At 42.5% G+C, this 21,798-nt stretch overlaps 1 protein-coding gene across 4 annotated transcripts in view; it reads left to right on the forward strand.

Moving 5' to 3' along the window:
* Window positions 1–21,798, forward strand: part of GLRA2 (glycine receptor alpha 2) — a 162,573-nt gene that overhangs the window by 21,311 nt on the left and 119,464 nt on the right. The window contains exons 2-3 of one of the 4 annotated variants that reach the window (XM_043537856.1): window positions 12,131–12,198; window positions 12,293–12,360. The exons of 1 other annotated variant lie outside the window; for it this stretch is intronic. In XM_043537856.1, coding sequence (XP_043393791.1) covers window positions 12,358–12,360 — 3 coding nt within the window. In that variant the 5' untranslated portion in view covers window positions 12,131–12,198; window positions 12,293–12,357. The remainder of the gene's footprint in view (window positions 1–12,130; window positions 12,199–12,292; window positions 12,361–21,798) is intronic. 2 more of the 4 variants (XM_007070507.4, XM_007070506.4) reach the window with 2 other exon arrangements.

The following is a 21,798-nucleotide window of genomic DNA, read 5'->3' on the forward strand; positions in this document are numbered from 1 at the left end:
CATGTGTGAAGTGTTTCATTTGGAATGGAAAAAATCAAGTGCAACTACAAAATGGGGAATAACTGGCTAGGAGGTAGTACTGTTGAGAAGAATGTGGGGGTTATAGTGGATCAGAAGTTGAATATGAGTCAACAGCATGATGCAGTTGTGGAAAAGGCTATTTTCATTCTAGGGTGTATTAACAGGAGTGTCATATGTAAGACATGGGAGAAAATTGTCTTGCTCTACTTGGCACAGGTGAAGTCTCAGCTGAAGATCTGTGTCCAGTTCTGGGCACCACACCATAGAAAAGATGTGAATAAACTGAAGAGAGTCCAGAGGAGAACAACAAAAGTAGTAAAAGGTTTGGAAAACCTGACTAAGAGGAAAGGTTAAAAAGACTAATTATATTTAGTTTTGGGAAAAGAAAACTGAAGGGTGATCTGATAATCTTCAAATATGTTAAGGTCTGTTTTAATGAGCACTGTGCTCAATTGTTCTCCGTGTCCACTGAAGGTAAGAAAAGAAGTAATGGGCTTAATCTGCAGCAAGGGAGATTTAGGTTCGATATTAGGAAAAACTTTTAACTATAAGGGTACATAAACTCTGGAATAGACATCCAAGGGAGGTTGTGGAATCCCTGTAATTGAAGATTTTTTAAGAACAGGTTGGACACACACCTGTCAGGGATGGTCTAGGTTTACTTGGTCCTGCCTCAATCCAGATGACTTCTCGAGGTCCCTTCCAGTCCTACATCTCTATGATTCTATGGTTCTACATTAAGTGGGGGAGTACGTAGAACAGAACAATGGAGCAGTGCATTATGACTGAAAATTGAATTGTAGACTGGATTGGTGAGAATTTCAATATGAATCTTTTTTCACACACACACACAAACACCTACCTTTCACAATGCATCTTTTTTTTTATCTATCATGTGGTAGTTTGGATGAGTTGGTTTCATTGCATTCATAAAAAAATATTAAAAATAATGGTGCATGGGAGGAGTTTGGCTTATTCCATGCTGGAATGCAAATTTCATGATTTTTTATTTGACCATATTAAGGAACATCTCATTATAACATGCTTCTGGGGACACCCACAGCTGTGAGCCACTGTGTTACCCCTCTGCCTCAGCAAGAGTGAATTTTGCTGCAGATTAGACTGTGTCAGCTCCCTGACACACCTATCTGTTTTCCTTACTGGCAAACTTCTTGAGACTCTACCAGTCTTAACCTTGGATAGGAGGTAATAATCAGGCAACTCCAGCCCCCGAGCTCCTCAGAGACATCTCTTTGCACTGCACAGTACTTATCTCTGTACATTCACAGAAGATATTAAGTTTGCTGCTCTTTTATAGAGTCAGTAAATTACATCTTATTAACTTATCTAGTGTAACCACATCCTGTCCTTCAAACACAGCGCTGAGGTGGTTTATAGTAAAAATAAAACACATTTATTAACAAAGGGACACAGGTTAAGTGATAGCAAGTAGTAGGAATAAAGCTAGAAATGGTTACAAACAAGTAAAAGTGAAGATACGCTTTCTAATGTGTCAGACCTAACTTAACAAGCTACAGTCTTTGTTCAAGGTAGTTTCCTCACCACTCTTCCTTTCCCCGAAATAGCTGCTAACTCTTAGCCTGGGTCCTCAGAAAGTCCAAGGTGCTGGTTTTCCTTGGTGAAGGATAACTTAGTCTTTTGGTGTGTCCTTATATCTCAGTCTGCCCATGTTTTCAGGGTTAAATTGATCCCCTGCGGTTCAGTCTCCTGCCTCCTCTCAGGGGCTGACCCCATCTTGATTAAGGTATCTCTGGGGTGCTCCTATGTGATGCTTCCTGATGCAATTTTACAATATAAATGTTCTCTTCCTGAAACTCTTGATACAAATGAATAGCCCATTGAATTTGGCCACACCTGGTTTGAGGTGTTGGACTCTTTACTTTGTCTGGAGAAAACCTGTTTATCAACTCCTGACATGCCTGGTTTAAACACCTTTTAGACACAGACTTTAAAGGATAATATCCTTGAATATCCATAAAGCCACCCCCAGCATTGTCATATACATTTCCCAAAGATATTATTGACCAGTGTGTTATTTCAAATGATGCCTTAGAAGATATATTGTGTACAAATAGCATTGCAGTAGTGTTTAGGGTGCCAAGGTTCACACTCATGCCTTGACACAGATTATGCACTTTACATGTTGATCAGCAGCACAGGGCCATTAATGTAAAGCAACTGGCCATTTTCATAGACTATTGGGAAACAACTGCCTTTGCAATCTGCTCACACGGATAGTCTTGGAGCTGTCAGCTCTCATACCTGAAAAGCTGCTACCCTCCCATTCTCTGGTTCCAATGAGCACTCTCTAGAGACCAGACAAGAAGCACACCCCTGGGTCTTCACACACCAATCAGTACTATAAACAATTCATTCAAATTCCCATGAGGAAGAAATAAGTGGTAGCAATTGCTTTGTTACAGTGGAGTAATGAAGACAGATTTGCAGAGCTAAATGGCTTGCAGTGGAGTGATTCAATTAAATTGGAATGGAAGAGCATGAAAGAAGAGGACTCATATGGTATTTTTGGGTTGAAATATATGGGAAGAATTAAAGGTGTAAGACAAAGTTTTCAAAAGTGAGTTAGGCATCTAAGAATCTAACTCCTATTGCAAGTCATAGAATCATAGAATATCACAGTTGGAAGGGACCTCAGGAAGCGGCTCAGCCCGCTGCTGCTCAGGGGTTCCATCCGCCAGCTCCTGTCAGCCGGGATGCCGGCTGCTGCCAGCCGGGATGCCGGCTGCTGGACCCACTCAGCCCGCTGCTGGTCTGGGGTCCTGGCCCTGCCCACATACAGTGGGTACTGTGACAAAATTCCTCCTCTACCTTGGTGGGTCTTGCGCTTATTGGCGGATTTCCTCGCTTTGGAGCTTCACGGCAGCCCTTAGTTTGGCCGTTTTTCTGAACCCACAGTCCAGGTCAACTCCTCCTGTGTCTGACCAGGAGTTGGGAGGTTTGGGGGGAACCCGGTCCCGCCCTCTAATCCGGGTTCTAGCCCAGGGCCCTGTGGAATGCAGCTGTCTAGAGTGCCTCCTGGAACAACTGTGCGACAACTACAACTCCCTGGGCTACTTCCCCATGGCCTCCTCCCAACACCTTCTTTATTCTCACCATAGGACCTTCCTCCTGGTGTCTGATAATGCTTGTACTCCTCAGTCCTCCAATAGTATGCATTCTCCCTCTCAGCTCCTAGTGCCTCTTGCTCCCAGCTCCTCAGCAGGCAGCAGCGTGCCATTAAAAATGGGCTCACGTGCCATAGGTTGCCGACCCCTGCCCTAGTCTGTAGCGGTGCATGGGATTCTTCCATCCAAAGTACAGGATTCTGCACTTGTCCTTGTTGAACCTCATCAGATTTCTTTTCGCCCAATCCTCTAATTTGTCTAGGTCACTCTGGACCCTATCCCTACCCTCCAGCGTATCTACCTCTCCTCTCAGTTTAGTGTCATCTGCAAACTTGCTGAGGATGCAATCCATGCCATCCTCCAGATCAGTAATGAAGATATTGAACAAAACTGGCCCTGGGACCGACCCTTGGGGCACTCCGCTTGATACTGGCTGCCAACTAGACATGAAGCCATTCATCACTACCCATTGAGACCGACAATCTAGCCAGTTTTCTATCCACCTTATAGTCCATTCATCCAGCCCATACTTCTTTAACTTGCTGGCAAGAATAATGTGGGAGACCGAAGCAAAAGCTTTGCTAATTCAAGGAATAACACGTCTACTGCTTTCCCCTCATCCACAGAGGCAGTTATCTCGTCATAAAAGGCAATTAGATTTGTCAGGCATGACTTGCCCTTGGTGAATCCATGCTGACTGTTCCTGATCACTTTCCTCTCCTCTAAGTGCTTCAGAATTGATTCCCTGAGGACCTGCTCCATGATTTTTCCAGGGACTGAGGTGAGGCTGACTGGCCTGTAGTTCCCAGGATCCTTCTTCTTCCGTTTTTTAAAGATGGACACTACATTAGCCTTTTTCCAGTCATCCGGGACCTCCCCCGATTGCCATGAGTTTTCAAAGATAATGGCCAATGGCTCTGCAATCACATCTGCCAACTCCTTTAGCACTCTCGGATGCAGCACATCCGGCCCTATGGACTTGTGCTTGTCCAGCTTTTGTAAATAGTCCCGAACCACTTCTTTCTCCACAGAGGGCTGGTCACCTCCTCCCCATGCTGTGCTGCCCAGTGCAGTAGTCTGGGAGCTGACCTTGTTCGTGAAGACAGAGGCAAAAAAAGCATCGAGTACATTAGCTTTTTCCACATCCTCTGTCACTAGGTTGCAGTGGGAGCCTAAGTCAATGGGACTTAGGCTCCTAAGTCAGCTAGGTGCTTTTAAAATTTTTACCCATAGTCTTATTTTTATGCACAGAGATTTACACGTGTAACGTGTATTATGAAAGTAAGGAGACTGGATAGCTCAGGAGATTGGCAATTGCATATAGAGCCTTCACCTCTAGATCACAGATCTGGGGGCAGAGCAGCTAAGTAGAGACTCAATGTTAGACAGCCTAAGGGCTTGTCTACATGTCAAGTTACTGTTTGCTGCACAGAAACTTCCCATATGATCACTGCTACAGCGCAGTGAAAGTTCTGGAGTGCAGCTTAGCGTACTACTGCTTGAAACCCTAGTAGACTAAGCTGCATTGCAGGACTTTCACAGCACTGCAGCTGTGATCGCAAGGATGTTTTTGCGTGACAAGTTGATGTGCGGTAGATTCATACCTGGGCTGTCTGCAAAGTAACTTCCTGTGTAGACAAGCCCGAAGTGAAATGATCTCAGTACAGTAACCCCATAATTGGCTCCTACATGCATTTCTACTGGGAATCTCATCAGAAAGGGACAGAAATTAATAGGCATGGTGAATGTACTATCCTATAATTCCAAGAGGTGGTCCCTCTAGTGCAGAGTTGAGCCTCTTGTGTGGTGTGAGGAAACTTACCCAGCTCCTCTGGTTCCTGTCCTATGGACAGAGGTCATCACTCTTCAGGGATGTTAATCCAGCAACTTTCATGAGCTCTTTAATGCATATAAAAATTGAACTTAACTGAGATTTTCTTTCCTCAGAACTTTGCTGGGATTTTACCTATGTGACTCACATTAAATTCAACAAGAGATACTCAGCCAAAACCCCATGCAACACTTCAAAACTGTATTGCTGAATGTGTAGTGTTTGACCTCACTGTAAGTCAATATGCAGATAGCTCTGGTAGTAGCTACTCGAAAGGAAATGCTTCCTTTTCGTGACTCATTCTGTAATCATCTTGATCTGTCATGCCTCTGTCTTTGGTGGGAGAACAAGGCATTCTTGGTGAAGGGCCTTTAACTCTGGAACTTGCATCTCTTTGGTCTGACAGTCTGATTCTACTGACATTGAGGGTATGTATATGTTGCAAGACTGTATATTTGCTTAGGTTTTTTCTTGGGGTTAATCAAAGGCAGGACGCTTCCTGCTTCAGCGCTTCCTGCAGTCAGGGGAGGTTCCCGCAATCAGGGGAGGTTCCTGGAGGGGGTCTGATCTCTCGTGTGCTCTTGGGGGTGCTCCAGCTGGGGGATCCTAGCTGCTAGTCCTGGCCGGGCTGGGGAGAGACAGTACTTCCTCTTCCCCTGCATGGTCATTCTCAGGGGGGAGATCAGACCCACCTCTGGGTACCTCCCCCAGCTGCAGGAAACTCCACAGCTGTTGTCTTCAGAGCCCAGCTCTGAAGGCAGGACAGAAGACCCCTCACTCTGAAGGCAGTGCAGCCGTGGAGTTTCCTGCAGCCAGGGGAGGTACCCAGAGGTGGGTCTTATCTCCCCCCAAAAGTGGACATGCAGAGGAAGAAGAAGTCCCATCCCGCCCCAGCCCTGCCGGGACTAGCAACTGGAGCCTAGTGCCCAGTAGGAGCCCCTGACTGGGGTGCCCCCAGCCATGCCCCACCCTCTTCCCTCCAATAGCTAGATTTCATGGGGGAGATCTGATTTCACAGTCTGTGAGGCATTTTTCATGGCGGTGAGTTTGGTAGGGCCCTACTCATGTATCATCGCTTTCCACCCAGCGTGCTTCCTGTAGACCCTGCCCCATGGACTGGTGCCTCATGGACATGGAGCAAGGTAGAGCCCAGATCCTATGTCCATCTCTCTGTGCCCACTTTGGGGTGCTGTACGCTGTCAGGGGAATAGAGGATGGAACACTTCCTGTGCTCAGGAGCTGCATTTCAGCTTGGCCTTCTGCTCCTTGCACATTTCCCCCCCACTGTGCACCTGTGAAAGGATCAGGTGGAATCAGGCTAGGCCAGGGGTGGGCAAACTTTTTGGTCCAAGGGCCACATCGGGGAATAGAAATTGTATGGCGGGCTCATGAAATTGGGATTGGGGTGCAGGAGGGGGTTCGGAGTCTGGGGTGGGGCTGGGGATGAGGAGTTTGGGGTGTAGGAGGGTGCTCTGGACTGGGATCGAGGGGTTCAGAGGGCTGGAGGGGGATCAGGGCTGGGGCAGGGGTGCGGGAAGGGGTGCAGGTTCCGGCTGGGGGTGCAGGCTCTGGGGTGGGGCTGGGGATGAGAGGTTTGGGGTGCAGGAAGGTGCTCTGGGCTGGGATCAAGGGGTTTGGAGAGCAGGAGTGGGATCAGGGCTGGGGCAGGGGGTTGGGGCATGGGGAGAGGCTCGAGGTTGCAGACTCCGAGTGGTGCTTATCTCAAGGGGCTCCCAGAAGCAGTGGCATGTCCCTGCTCTGGCTCCTATGCGGAGGTATGGCCAGGCAGCTCTCCATGCTGGCTCATCTGCAGGCACCACCCCTGCAGGTTCCATTGGAGCATGTTGGAGCCAGAGCGGGGCCATCCCATGGCTTCTGGGAGACGAGTGGTGCAGCCCCGACCTTGCGCCCTGGCCGGAGCGCTGGAGCAGGGCTGAGCATGGGCTGGCTTAAAACGGCTCGTGGGCCGGATTCGGCCCGCGGGGCATAGTTTGCCCACCCCTGGGTTAGGCTGAATAGGTTTATTCTATTGTTGATACACGTATGTCAGTTCCACAAAATGCGATTCCATAGTCTCAGTACTACAGCAGGTGCCCAGAATTGTGCGTTGCCATAGTCAGATGATACTAGACACAACATGCTCAGTTAACTAAGCTATTGTAAAGAGGGAGGCACTTAAAGATGATATTGGCTTTAGCGTGATGAAGCAGAATAATAATTTTGGGTCTATTTGTTTGTTCCAGCAAATTGGATCCTCGTAAAATACCATACAATTACTGCATTTCAGAGGTCCCTAAGATCTTTGCCCTTTTTTTGTGCTTAATGGCTGAAATTGTCATCAGTGAAGAACAAAAGAGATTTAAGGATATTAATGGTTACAATATATTGCACCATGGAGAATGTTTCTAAATAGGCACTAAAGGAAAGGGATTTCTATTTTTATTAGGCATTACCATACTTAGGGAAACGGCATGATTCACTCCGAAAAGACATCATAGTAAACAAAGCACATCACTCTTTGGTGAGAAATGCCACATTTATAAGTAAGCATTTGGGTGACCACATGTACATTTGGTCCCCCTACTTCTTGCCTCTTGTGAGTGATGTGTTGCTCCCTCTTTCCTCACAGTTAACACTCTAGCTAGGTGTCTCTGTTTAGATGGAAGTCGTATTTGTCCAAAGCTCATGGCAGCTAAAATCAGTATACGTTTTCCTGGCTCCTCTTCCAGTTTCATCAGTCTCGCTCCTGCAGGCTGGTATGGCAAAGGGGTGGTGCTATGGCCAGACTTTCTCCTCACCCCATGCTGGGGAGCATTAGATGCCTGTGGGGTGCAGAGAGTAAGCAGAGCCTGCATTCTTCTGAGCACAGGCGCTGCAACTTACGTGGACCGTGCAAGGTAGGAGGAAGGCTCCTTGATTTCCCCACTCATCCCCTGTGAATCTCCATAAAGGCCAGGTACAATCTGGCTTTCAGTTTTTCATCTGGTCCTTAGGCAAACTCACTGATTTCAATGTGAGTTTGTCTGGTATAGGGCTAGATTAGGCCTTTAGGTATATCCCTGAGCAAATAGTGTGTAAATTGCATCACTTCAGGGAGGCCCTGCACCTCAAAACTGGCACCTTTCTGCAGCACAATTGCCTCCATACTTCTCCCTTGCTTTGGGAGGTGGGGGAAGTAATTTGCTGCTGTCCTGTATCACCTGCAAACTGCAGAGTTCCCCAGGCCAGCTGAGCTGTGCTTACTGACATATTGGTGACTGGAGTCAAGGCTCTGCTCATTCCCCATCCATTCCCTGCCCACCTGCTCCAGGTTGGGGCAATAATGGGTGATTAGCGCTCTCTTATTCCTGTATGCCCAGACCCAAGATGGGGTTATACCACACTGGGCCATTAGTGGTGTTCTTACTTCCCTGTGGGAGCACATAATTCGAGGGAGACTTTAGGCCTAATGAGAGAGATTACAATGAGTTGTGACCTCAAGGATAGGCCCTGAATATGCTTGTCATTCTTTGCTCAGTTAGCCTGTTAGGATTTCACATTCATGTGTATATGTGAAATGAAGTGTTTTTCCTTCTCTATCTCTAGTTTTGCTTACACATCTTTCCACTCCCTCCACCCTCCCCGCCCCCCGCCGAGTTCATGTGTGTGCCTGTATCCCATTCTTTGATTTTCAATAATTATTCTTTCCTTATATACCCCTTTACTCAAATATATGTCCACGGAAAATTGTCAAACACCTGGGAATTGTTTTATACCTCTTTTATATAATGACAACACCATTGACATTGTAGTTAAAGGGAATCTGATTCACGTGAAGAAAAAAGCTACCAAGTGCAGACTGAACACTAGAGAATATAGAGTTTGGATGAAGGTGAAAAACTCTCCAGGGCAAAAAGAAAAGATAAATCTAGAAATGACCATATCTAGTAAATGAGGCATTCAACATAAGACACCAGCACCAGAGAATGTGCATCAAAGGCCACTGACAAAAGCAGAGTTAACAACTGGAAAAGTCTCAGCAGACATTGCTATGCACACTTAATTCAATTCAGCCGTACTCCTGTGTGATGGAGTGCACAGACCCCCTCTAGCAACTGACAGAGAGAGGCTTACATGCTACTCATAGAGAGGAGAGTCCACAGCTACATATCATAAATATAGGAACTGCCAAAAAAGTATGGCTCAGCCAACTCTGGAGAATTACCTCTAGGATACTGAGGGCTCGATTCAGGAAAACGTTCTGTGAGGTACTAAGTACCCTCTAGTTCAGTGGTTGCCAAACTTGTTCCGCCACTTCTGCAGGGAAAGCCCCTGGCGGGCTGGGCCGGTTTGTTTACCTGCCGTGTCCGCAGGTTCAGACGGATTGCGGCTCCCAGTGGCCGTGGTTCGCTGCTCCAGGCCAATGGGGGATGCGGGAAGTGGCGGCCACTACATCCCTCGGCCCGCGCCACTTCCAACAGCTCCCATTGGCCTGGAGCAGCGAACCGCGGCCACTGGGAGCCGCGATCAGCCGAAACTGCAGATGCGGCAGGTAAACAAACTAGCCCTGCCCACCAGGGGCTTTCCCTGCAGAAGCGGCGGAACAAGTCCACTGCTCTAGTTACAGGAGGTGTGCTGCACTTTAAAGCACCAGCCTCTTTTAGAAGGATGCACACTAGGAAGTCTGGTTAGCTGGCAGTAGGCTCAGGCCTGCTGGAGAGGTGATGAGATCATACATACTGTGAAACGCTAGCTATCTGGCAGATAAGCAGTTGTCCTCTTTCTGATGGATTCACGCTTCAGCTATCCTTTTTTGGGAATAACGCCATTCAGAAACCAGGATGAAGATTTTTTTTAAATTTTTTTATTTTAAATAATCATAATAATACCTAGTTCTTTTATGGATCCAAAACATATAGGTAATCCAGTCAGCAGAACATCAAAACCCTAGAGTATGGTTGCATATCAGCCATGGTTGATCCCATTCTAGAAGACTAAAAAGTAGCCCGAAATAATGTAATAATACTTAATGAAAGGATTAGATGCATATCAAAACAGAGGACTTGATTTAACATCCAGTTTTGCTTGGTTTTTAGAGGTAGGGATTTGAGTAGTCAAATCAGGTGAAAGCTTGTGGGTTTTGGAACAGACCCTTATGGGTTTAGAACAGGCCCTGAAACCTCAAGTGCAGCTTAAGAGGTTTTGCCACTATAATTCCAAATGCACTATTCGATGAGATAATCTTGAAGAAGGGATACAAGTGCATGAAACTTTTTAAAATTAAAAGTGTTGTGAACGCTCTTTACTTAAAGGCATACTTCCCCTTTAAGGCCTACAAATGATTATCCCCAACACCCTCTGTGAACTACTAACAAAATCAACAACAGAAAAATCTTCAAAAGAAAAAAATAGAGGGAATGAAGATGTGCCAAACTGGACTGCTGAGTCATTTTGCTTTTTTATTACACGTATCTCCTATTCTTTCCCTGTACATTGTTTAACTAGGCCCCTATTTACAATGTGCAAACAGACTGACTTCACTGGGGCTCTCTGCAGTTGCAGCCACCTATCCCACATTATGAATGTTGCAGGATTGGGGCCATAGAGTGTAACTTTATTTGGCAAAAGCCTTTTTTGCTTATTTGTCTGTAAAGTATCTACTATAAATCATATGATGGATTTATAAATGAATGCAAGTAAGGATACAACAAATTCATGACTCATTGATAAATTGGAATTATTTCAGGATAGCAGGGTGAAAGTGCAGAAAAGGAGCGTGGATGCATTGCCAATATTTAGATATACAGAAATTGTTGGCCAAAATTCCACAGCTGGAATGAATGCTTTGAGTGAGAAGATATGAAATGAGCAAAATGTTGGGTTTACTAGACTGAAACTTGGGAGAAGGGAAGAAAAGGAAATGCTGTTAAAAACTACACCTCTGACCGAGAAAAAGAGAACAATGCAGCACTTCATTTGCAGTAGCTTGTAGGCTGCTATTTGTTCCAGATAAAAGAGAAACTTTTGTTAATAATAGTAAGATTGCTGGACTCCACTGGAATGCACTTTTGAACATCCCAAAGGAATGTTACTTTTAACTTTTACAAATATTCTGTACATCTCACAAAAATGCAAATGTGAAACACAGAGTTTTTACATATCAGGAAAATTTTAAGATTAAAAAATTGATAATGGGAAAATAGAAAACAGTATGTAATATTAACTGCATATGTGAAATCTCTCACTGCCTGAATTCAATCATCTAGCTTTAGTCCAATCTGATTGATTAGGAATTCATGTAAAAACACCTCTTTGTTACATCATAGCTAAAGAGCTAGTAGATAAAAATTAAGTATCATTTAGGCTCCCTTCATGTTCATACTTGTTCAGTGATTCCTAAATAATGGGGACGGTTGGAGTGGGGAACAGAGGAAATATAGTGTTGCTGTCTAGCAAAAGCTGTGCCTAGACAAGATTGGTAGTGACCAAGAATTGTTAGGATTAATAGGTTTCAGAGTAGCAGCCGTGTTAGTCTGTATTCGCAAAAAAAAAAAAAAAAAAGAAAAGAAAAGGAGTACAGCTGTAGCTCACGAAAGCTTATGCTCAAATAAATTTGTTAGTCTCAAAGGTGCCACAAGTACTCCTTTTCTTTTTAGGATTAATAGGCATCTTGGTGTCTGATGTGAAAAGGGTTGGTTGTCTGAATCCTCTTTTTAATGGACAGGAGTCTACGTTAATAGTTGTCCTTGCTGGAAGTCTCAGCAGAAAGGCCAAGGACTGAATGGAATAGGCATGATGACTGAACTGCCAGAGATGGTCTCTCCATCACTGGGCTGAGATGTGGGAAGATTACAATGCTGCTGTCTGTGTTCTGGTTTGGTGGATCAACAAAGAACTTTTGTGTCTAATCTTGTCAGTCGAACACTTTTCATAAATCCTTACATGAAAAAAGTAAAAATATTTTCTGACAACACCAGTCTAATCAGAGTATTTGTGTTGATATTGTTTCTTTGATGGACATGCACATGACTTTGACTGTGAAATCTCACTTTTCTGCTTAGTTTCATCCACATCTGTACCAGTCTGTACAGATGTCGATGGATCTGTGCTTTTGCTTCAATGTATATTGCAACATTTTTATTGCATTCCACAGGTCCTCCAGTAAACGTTACTTGCAATATTTTTATCAACAGTTTTGGATCAGTCACAGAAACCACAATGGTAAGTGTTATGATGCCACTGGCAAGAAAACAACAATACTTGATATGTCATGAACAGAACCTGTCAATTTTTCTATTTATTGTTCAACTTGCAGGTCCTCCTGTAAATGTTACCTGCAACATATTTATCAACAGCTTTGGTTCAATAGCAGAAACTACAATGGTGAGTGGGACTGACCATTGAAGCCATCTTGTGAAGGAGTGGGATGTGGTATAGAATGGTGCTATTATAGATGTGGGGGTAGTTACTGAGTTCCTAAGCTACTAAGAATGTTCCTATAGTGTAAAAATACAATAAACTTTACATACCATAGTGCTAAAGGTCAGGAATAGCTACTGTTGGTATTTGCTTTTTTGTCAGAAACGGTGCTTTAAATAATAAATACTTAGTCAAAGGAGAAAAAATATGGATATGACTTAAATAAATGTATAGCACGGATATGCACCCGGAAATCAAGGTTAACTCTAAGATAAATGTATGATGGCTCTGTCTCACATTTGCATGATAATGCTACAATTAGAGCTTTACATATTTTAGTAATCTCCAGGGCTATAAATTAGAGTTGTGTGAAATTTCGGTAATGAAACTGAAATGAACCAGCTACAGCTCTTCTGACTTTAGGTTTTGTTACAGATGGGAAACTTCGGCCAGTTTCACCAAAACATGTGTGACCCTATAGGGGCAATCTTAACTACATTTCAGTGAATTTGGCCTATTTATGGTTTTGAGATTGAAACCAGGAAAAACTCAACCCAACATCAGGTAGACTGAGACAATTTTCTCCCAGATTTGCTTTGAGTCTTTGCTTTTGTTTGAACCTGACAACCCAAAGCAAAACTGAGTGGATGTTAATCTATACAGTTAGGTTCAAGGAAAAGTTTCCCCACAAATCCTTGTGAACCTTAATTGCGGAGATTCATACATCTCTACTATAATTTAAAAAGAGAAGAACTTTTGGTGCACATGCTCCCTTGCAGTACACATAATTCCTGTTAATGCTGAAGGGACTTTTTTAAAAATAGCACAGCGCTCCTGACCGGTAATATTCTGCCATCTTTCCATTAATGGATTGTTACATTACAAATAGGCCTATAGACTTTGATGGGGCTGTACATGGAGCCAAGCTACGGTGATTGAGGGTGGTGGAATCTTGTCCATAGTACGTTAAGTGTTCAATCCACTATAGAAACTATAAATGGGTTGGCACCACAGAATGGATTCATATTTTGAATACTTGAAAATTCTGGAGTATTTGGATCCAGGGATTTAGTTCAGTCTACTATAGATAAGGACTAGCTACATATTGCAATTTGGATTCAGATTTAACCTCCCCCTGCCCCCTCCGACCTAAAAATCAGGTGTATTCACAACCCCATTGAAATGAGAATATACCTCACTCCACAACAAAATCTTATGAGATTCATGTGTACCACTTTAAAGAAAGAGCTGTGAGCTATTCTGAAGTAATCACACAGCAGTTCTGACACTGTTTTGTTTAGTCCCCTTATGAGTGCCTTATAGACCTTCTGAAGTCAAAGACAGTAGAGATTTCTCAGCACTTGGCAGGATCAAATTCCTATAATCAATGTCAAGCACATTATCTATAAAAAGACGTGGCAAATCAAGCACAGGTTTTGAGTAGTATGGTTATAAATGTTGCCCTGAAATGTTTGCATTCTGAAAGAACATGTGTGTATCTTAGCTAGTTAATAGATACCTGATTTAAATATTTATTTAAATTATGCCATCATTTTAAATTTTAAAAAGCACTGAAGAGATTTAGAAGCTCAAGGCCTACAGAAATAAGAGGGACTAATTCTCCTAAATCCTTTGGTGCTTTTGAAAAACCTCTAACTTTTCACTAAAGAGTCGATGAACTGCATTTTTAACAAGCTAGGTAATTTTCTTACATTATATGAAAAGAGAGTGGCCCTGATATAAACAATAAGGGAATACAGCAGAGTGGAGGCAGTATAGGTTATAACTTACAGCAGTGGTTTTCAACCTGTGGTCTGCGGAGCCTGGGGATCCACAAACTATGTCTAAGAGGTCTGTAAAAGGTGACAGTGAAAATAAAGTTTCAGATCCCAGAAAAGGCATTCCATTTTTCTGATCAATCAAAAGCATGTGACTATCCCCACTTACAGGTCAAAACCTCGAAGTGTTGTTGTTACCATAGAAACCCACAGTTTAGCGCCCTTTTTCATGCTGCTTCAAATGCCGTGTCAAGCCCATGCAACATTTGTAGCTGAATTCTGTTCAGTCGGTTTCAGTATAAGACTTCTATGGCAAGGGACCACAGGTTGAATTTCCAAAGGAGTCTGCAACTCCTTTTGAAATGTTTTAGGGGTTCGCAAATGAAAAAGGTTGAAAAGCCCTGACTTACTGTATTTATACATAGTCTTTTAAAATGACCTTGACAAGAAAATCAAAACAACATTGAAACTGAGAGGGAGGGGAAAAATCAGAATGCCACATAATTTATAACAATCAACAGACTTTATTTTCAGTATCCTTAAAGTTTTGGTCAGATTTCCTAAATCTAAAGGATTCTGAGAAGAAATTTCTATGCCTATAGCCATGGGTTTTGCATTCAGTCACACATTTTTCTGTTAGTCTTAGCACTTATTGAGAGAGGCACAGCATTACGTAGCAAAAATCCTGCACGTCACTGGCTTTACAAGATGGCATTCAATGAAAATATTTGCACGACCTAATGCAGATTGCATTAATTAGACTCCTTCATTGCTTTGATTAAATCCCCTCATTGCATTTTATTATCTATCAAATATGTTAATGTGCACCTTTTCAATGTTCATTAACACATTCTGCTGAAAAAAGCTAAACACTCAAGTAAATGAAAACAAAGACCGTTGGCTTCCTCGTTTTGATTTATTCATCATATCTGCAGACAGTGTTGAATGAGTTCTGTTAAAGTGGGTGCTGTTCAGCTGTTTGATATTGATTTTCCTAATACTGTTACCGCATTAATGACTAGTTTAGAGTATGTTTTTAAAAATATTCCTAGAGGCAGGCATCAATTACTGCTCATCTTCTTCGCTTTCCAAAGTCAATTTAATTATGTGGTGAAAAGTTTAGCATCCCTTGTGATAAATAATTAAGGCTTTTTTTTTTTTGCCATCTAGAACTCATTTTGTTCCCATCAAATGCTCTTGATGATTTTGACATAAAAGTAAAATTAAAAAAAATGAAAAATCGTTAAGTAGGTTATACATAAGATTGAAAATCAAAAGAAGACGCTCATATCTCAGAGGACCAAAATGCTTAAAGTACTTAGGTTTTAAGTACTAAAGGGGATATTTTCAGAACATTGCTTGGAAGAGGCATATTGAAAATCTTTGGGGACGAAAGTCGGCTCTCAGATGAGCTCACTAGGAGAAAGGCAGGATTTGGGGCCCAATTCTGCAGTATTTGCTCAGGCAAAATTCTTAACACCACCAGGCCTCATTTCTGACTTCTGAGTAGGATGGATACAGGAGTGAAATTCAACCCTGTAGGCCAGCATAAGTCCCTTGCCTCACTTAAGTTCCACTCAAGCCCTCTTTTGAAGGTTTAAATGGTATTTAAGGGGTAGATTTTCCTTGTGCAGGTCCCCTGCAGAGTGATATGCACAAGTGCATGTGATATGCACAAGTTTCACTGATGCTGAATGCATGAGAACAATTTGACCCTGAGGAGACTGGTGGAATGGGCCCTTTGTCCTTAAACAGTAACAGGTTCTGTGTTCACAGCCAGCAGAGGTTTTGAAATGACTGCATAGTTTGATACCTTTGTACTAATGATGAAAGGTTGGTGGGAAACTGAAGTTAATTTTGTATTTTGTTGGTGGGCTTTTCTTAAAAAAACCTCCATATTAGCCAAACTCCACTCCCTTTGAAATCAGTGGGAGTTTTATTGGTGATTTCAATGGGAGCAGAGTTAAACCAATGCTAAGGACTTTTGAAAATTCCATCCTACATGTTTACTACCCTTATTTACTGAAATACTTTAGCTTTGGGTTTTTTTTATTTGTAATGGTATGAAATGCATACTTTAAAATGTATTATGAAAAATATTTATTTTTAAAAAATTCAGTTTATAAAACACAACTTGCAGTTCTGCTATGAGTTTTCACTCTAAATTCTATGACATGATCCATAGAGACAAAATGCAGTCTTGTTAATTCTTCTGAATTGTAATACACAAATGGGACAGTATCACTTTTTTTTTGTTCCAAAGGAAATTGTGAGGATGATGTACATTATGCCAGAACAATGGTAGATAACAAAGGGCCTGATACAAAGCCTTTTTATGTTAATGAGAGTTTTTTCATTGTCTTCCCTTTGAATCAGGCCTTATGTTATGAAGAGTGGGCCACCTCATCCTTCATGTAACTCCACTGAAGAAAGCAGAGATACAGCGGGGATGAAGTTGGTCGGCTGACATAACTATTTTGAATGCTTTTACACACGCAGAATTAATCAGTAAAACCTCAGCATGAAATAGCTGTGATTAAATATCATAGATGAGTAATCTTTCTCAAGTTTCAGAGTAACAGCCGTGTTAGTCTGTATTCGTAAAAAGAAAAGGAGTACTTGTGGCACCTTAGAGACTAACCAGTTTATTTGAGCATGAGCTTTCGTGAGCTACAGCTCACTTCATCGGATGCATAGCATATCATGGAAACTGCAGAAGACATTATATACACACAGAGACCATGAAACAAAACTTCCTCCCACCTCACTCCCCCGCTGGCAACAGCTTATCTAAAGTGATCCTCAAGTAGAGCCATTTCCAGCACAAATCCAGGTTTTCTCACCCTTCCCCCCCCCCACACACACACACATACAAACTCACTCTCCTGCTGGCAACAGCCCATCCCCCTTTGAAACCCCTCTTTATAATGCGCATGATAATCAAGGTGGGTCACCTCCAGCATTAATCCAGGTTTTCTCACCCCCCCACCCCCCCCCTTTTTCCAAAAACCACACACACAAACTCATCAAACTGCTGAATTGGAATTCATTTGCAAATTGGATACTATTAATTTGGGCTTGAATAGAGACTGGGAGTGGCTAAGTCATTATGCAAGGTAGCCTGTCTCCCCTTGTTTTTTCCTGCAAAACCCCCCCCCCAAGACGTTCTGGTTAAACTTGGATTATTGCTGTGCACATTGTCAGATGAGCTGTTGCCAGCAGGAGAATGAGTTTGTGTGTGTGGTTTTTGGAAAAAAGGGGGTGGGGGGGGTGAGAAAACCTGGATTAATGCTGGAGGTGACCCACCTTGATTATCATGCGCATTATAAAGAGGGGTTTCAAAGGGGGATGGGCTGTTGCCAGCAGGAGAGTGAGTTTGTATGTGTGGGGGGGGGGGGGGGAAGGGTGAGAAAACCTGGATTTGTGCTGGAAATGGCTCTACTTGAGGATCACTTTAGATAAGCTGTTGCCAGCGGGGGAGTGAGGTGGGAGGAAGTTTTGTTTCATGGTCTCTGTGTGTATATAATGTCTTCTGCAGTTTCCACGATATGCTATGCATCCGATGAAGTGAGCTGTAGCTCACGAAAGCTCATGCTCAAATAAACTGGTTAGTCTCTAAGGTGCCACAAGTACTCCTTTTCTTTCTCAAGTTGAGCAACACTGCCAGAGAATTCAGTTGTTCATCATAGCTAATGACCAGGGGGTTTTAGCTGTTGCCCTTGGAGAAGCTAAGAGCAGTTTATAGATTGACAAACTAATTGTTAATTATAGACATAACTAATTGCAAGGATATTGTATTGCTGGTGTATACTTTAATCAATGGTTGACATTTGGGATAAGTTCTCTGCTGGCTTCAATGACATTCCACCCACTTACTCCAACAAATAAATTAGCCCTTTCTTTACAGCCGGTAAAGTGCAATAGAACTTGGTTGTGACTGAATGGACAGTGTCATCTTTTCACTACAAAAAACGGGATGCCAAGTTAGCCACTTAGGCCCTGGTTCAGCCAGGTACTTAAGCATGTGCATTACATTAAGCACATGAGTGGTCTCACAGAAGTCTGTGTAGTCAGGTACCTGGCTGATTCAGGACCCTACAACAGGTCATTTAACAACTCTCTGCCAGATAATATTCACATTTAGAATTTATATAGCACAGTTCTCTGACCCTCTTGCAAATGCATTTGTGCTGCTGAGCCTGGGTGGGGCAGCTGGCTCCCCCAGACACCTGAATCACATTCTTGGGTGAACAAAGCCCTGTTGGGGGAAGGGTGGGATGGAAAAAGGCCCTATGAAATGCACAGCGCTCTGACAGATCGCCAGCTAGCACTGCAGCTGTCTGCAGCCCAAGTAATTTAGAACAGTCCTGCAGCTCTTCTAAGTTACAGGGCTGGCTATTTAGGTCCCCAGCTGGCCCAGCACCTTCTACCGGCCCTTCTGCTCAGCCAATCTCCTGAGCTGTGCCTAGTATTAACTTGGTGCATTCATAGGTTGAGCCCATAATCTTCAAAGAATTTTTGAATATCAACTAATAAATAATAATAATAATTAATAGTCAACGCTCCTTTGTGAAAAAGTATGTGTGGTTACCTCCACTTGATAGTGGGGAACCGAGGTAAACAAGTTAAATGACTTGCCCAGGGCCACAGATGGGATTAGAACTTGGAGTTCTTGTTTCCCAGTCCTGTGTTCAGACCTCATTTCTCTGTGAGAGCAGCAAATGCAATTAGATAATTTGTGAACTGGTTCTTCAGCTGGTGTAAATCAGCCCTCTGTGAGTGATTTAATACCTTCCACCCATGCCTGCCTTCAGGAATTTACCAAATAACTCATGTGCTGTTCAATATGCCATATTGTGATATCATTCTCAGAAAAGACTGCTTTCCAGGATGATATTCATAGCATCAGCAAAAAACATAATCTCAGAGAAATACAAAATTTTAGACAAGATACTGTATTATTGTACTTAACCTACAGGCCCCCTAGCATTCCACACTCTCCTGCTCACCCTGTTGCAAAGAGGCAGCAGAGAAAGAAAACCAGGACTACCTTTTAAAGTTTGTGTTTCATTTTAATTTTTTATCTAGATGGGAAGCAACAATAATTAGAGACAAACAGGGGCTATAATAACGCTATTCTGCTTCTCACAAAAATATTCTGAGAGAGAACATTTCCAAATATACCAAAATGATCGATCTGAACATTATCCTTCCAGCTGTGTCAGTAAAGAATATTTAAGGCTGTTGATATTTAAATTCAGCTTTGGTATAATGTATATCATCCTGTACTAACTCTTCTAACAAAAAGTACTTGGCAGTTCATTCCTTCTAATCTAAATTTAGTGTGTACTGCAGCTGATGAAAACGTATGTCTTTTATAGGTTTTTAGGAAATTTAAAGACTGTAATGATTTAAGTGAACAATTATAGAAGTGTCCTGGAAATAAAAAATCCCTCTGCTTTCATTTAACTTCAGTATGTGTCCTACTGCAGAGAAATTAAAAGCCACTCACACAGTTGAATATATTAACGTTATGTCCTAAGCAATCTCCCTTCTTTCCTGCCAGCACCTGCCCTCTTTCATGTAGTAATTTTGTTAGAGTATTTTCATATCTTTGTAGTGGAAATTGTCCCATGTACATTTACAAGATAATTACTGTATTTCTAAGGCTGAGAAAATGAGAAAAGGAGACGCCTAAAGTTTGTCTCCTTATGTGATACAAAGATGCTTTGGCAATTTAGAACTCAAAATATTTGTTAAATTATAAACCATATGAAATTCCATAGCACAGGAAAAAATGACTTGTGAAAAATATATGTAGGCTTGTCTTTGAAGAATTCTATCAGTGCCTCTAATAACTGACTTTCCTTGAGCTCAGCCCCTCATTATCAGCCCCTTAGTACTCTCTGACACTCCTGTTTGGCTCATATCCACACAGGCAAAATTTTAAAAAAAAATCACGCTACCAATGAAATCACGAAACATTATCCTATGGTTTCAGAAGCTTCATCAGTTGCTACACTAAGAGCTGTTTGAAATGTTTTGTCAGTTCAGCAACGCACTTTTCATCACGAGCCTCGTGAATGAACAGTGGGAAACTCTTAAATTTGGAGGGGCTTATTCATCAGAGTTTGCATATTTGGCAAATAACTCACTGCATCACTAATCATAGGGAGAATATTATCTTACTTTTCAGTGATGATACATTCTTTAGACAGTGCAATTCAGTGGCCTAACTAAACAAATGTCAACTCATACATTTTCCAAGTCAGAAGCATATTGCTGCCATTTTCATATATTCTAGCTACTGCAGAATAAATCCTAAATGCAGGATTTTTGTGCAGAAGATTGAATTATTTTGAGACCCTTTCACTCACAGATTTCTTCTTTCAGATAATATCATCAATTTTAATAGCCTTAAATACTTCTGAAACTAAAATATTCAAGATGAATGGCATGTGGATTTCTGATAAACTATTCTCAGGGCAGTTAAATGTAGGGGGTTTGATGCCAGTTAAATATATAACTACAGCAACAAAGCGAGCTATGCCAGACCTGTATTTGTTGAGCATGGAAGCTCTGTAGGAATGATACACTCAGAATATGTGTGACTGTCTTTCCTATCAACTTAAATGGGCTTTGGATCAGTACCTACATGCTGTTATAACAGTCCCTCTTAATGGCCAGTTTTGTCACACTACTGAAGTTAGCTCTAAATGAACCACTTAGTAATTTCTGTCCTCCCAGTTGTAACTAAAAGGCTATTGGGCAGGAGAGTGCAATTAGCATAAAGATAAGTAGAAAAGATGTGGAGGAGTAGAGAATTAGAGAACACACAGAGGAAAACATACAATAGGTACACAAAGGTTATGAACAGGAACTAAGATGTAGATAGGAGGAGAAATTATATCACATAGTCAGCTCCTATGGAATTAGAATCATAGAATATCAGGGTTGGAAGGGACCTCAGGAGGTCATCTAGTCCAACCCCCTGCTCAAAGCAGGACCAACACCAACTAAATCATCCCAGCCAGGGCTTTGTCAAGCCGGTCCTTAAAAAACGCTAAGGATGGAGATTCCATCACCACCCTAGGTAATCCATTCCAGTGCTTCACCACCCTCCTAGTGAAATAGTTTTTCCTAATATCATAGAGTCATAGAATCATAGAATATCAGGGTTGGAAGGGACCTCAGGAGGTCATCTAGTCCAACCCCCTGCTCAAAGCAGGACCAATCCCCAACTAAATCATCCCAGCCAGGGCTTTTCAAGCCAGTCCTTAAAAACCGCTAAGGATGGAGATTCCTTCACCTCCCTTGGTAACCCATTCCAGTGCTTCACCACCCTCTAGTGAAATAGTTTTTCCTAATATCCAACCTAGACCTCCCCCACTGCAACTTGAGACCATTGCTTCTTGTTCTGTCATTTGTCACCACTGAGAACAGCCTAGCTCCATCCTCTCTGGAACACCCTTTCAGGTAGTTGAAGGCTGCTATCAAATCCCTCCTCACTCTTCTCTTCTGCAGACTAAATAAGCCCAGTTCCCTCAGCCTCTCCTTGTAAGTCATGTGCCCCAGCCCCCTAATCATTTTTGTTGCTCTCCACTGGACTCTCTCTAATTTGTCC

Source organism: Chelonia mydas, chromosome 1 (genome assembly GCF_015237465.2).
Source record: "Chelonia mydas isolate rCheMyd1 chromosome 1, rCheMyd1.pri.v2, whole genome shotgun sequence".
Taxonomy (NCBI): domain Eukaryota; kingdom Metazoa; phylum Chordata; order Testudines; family Cheloniidae; genus Chelonia; species Chelonia mydas.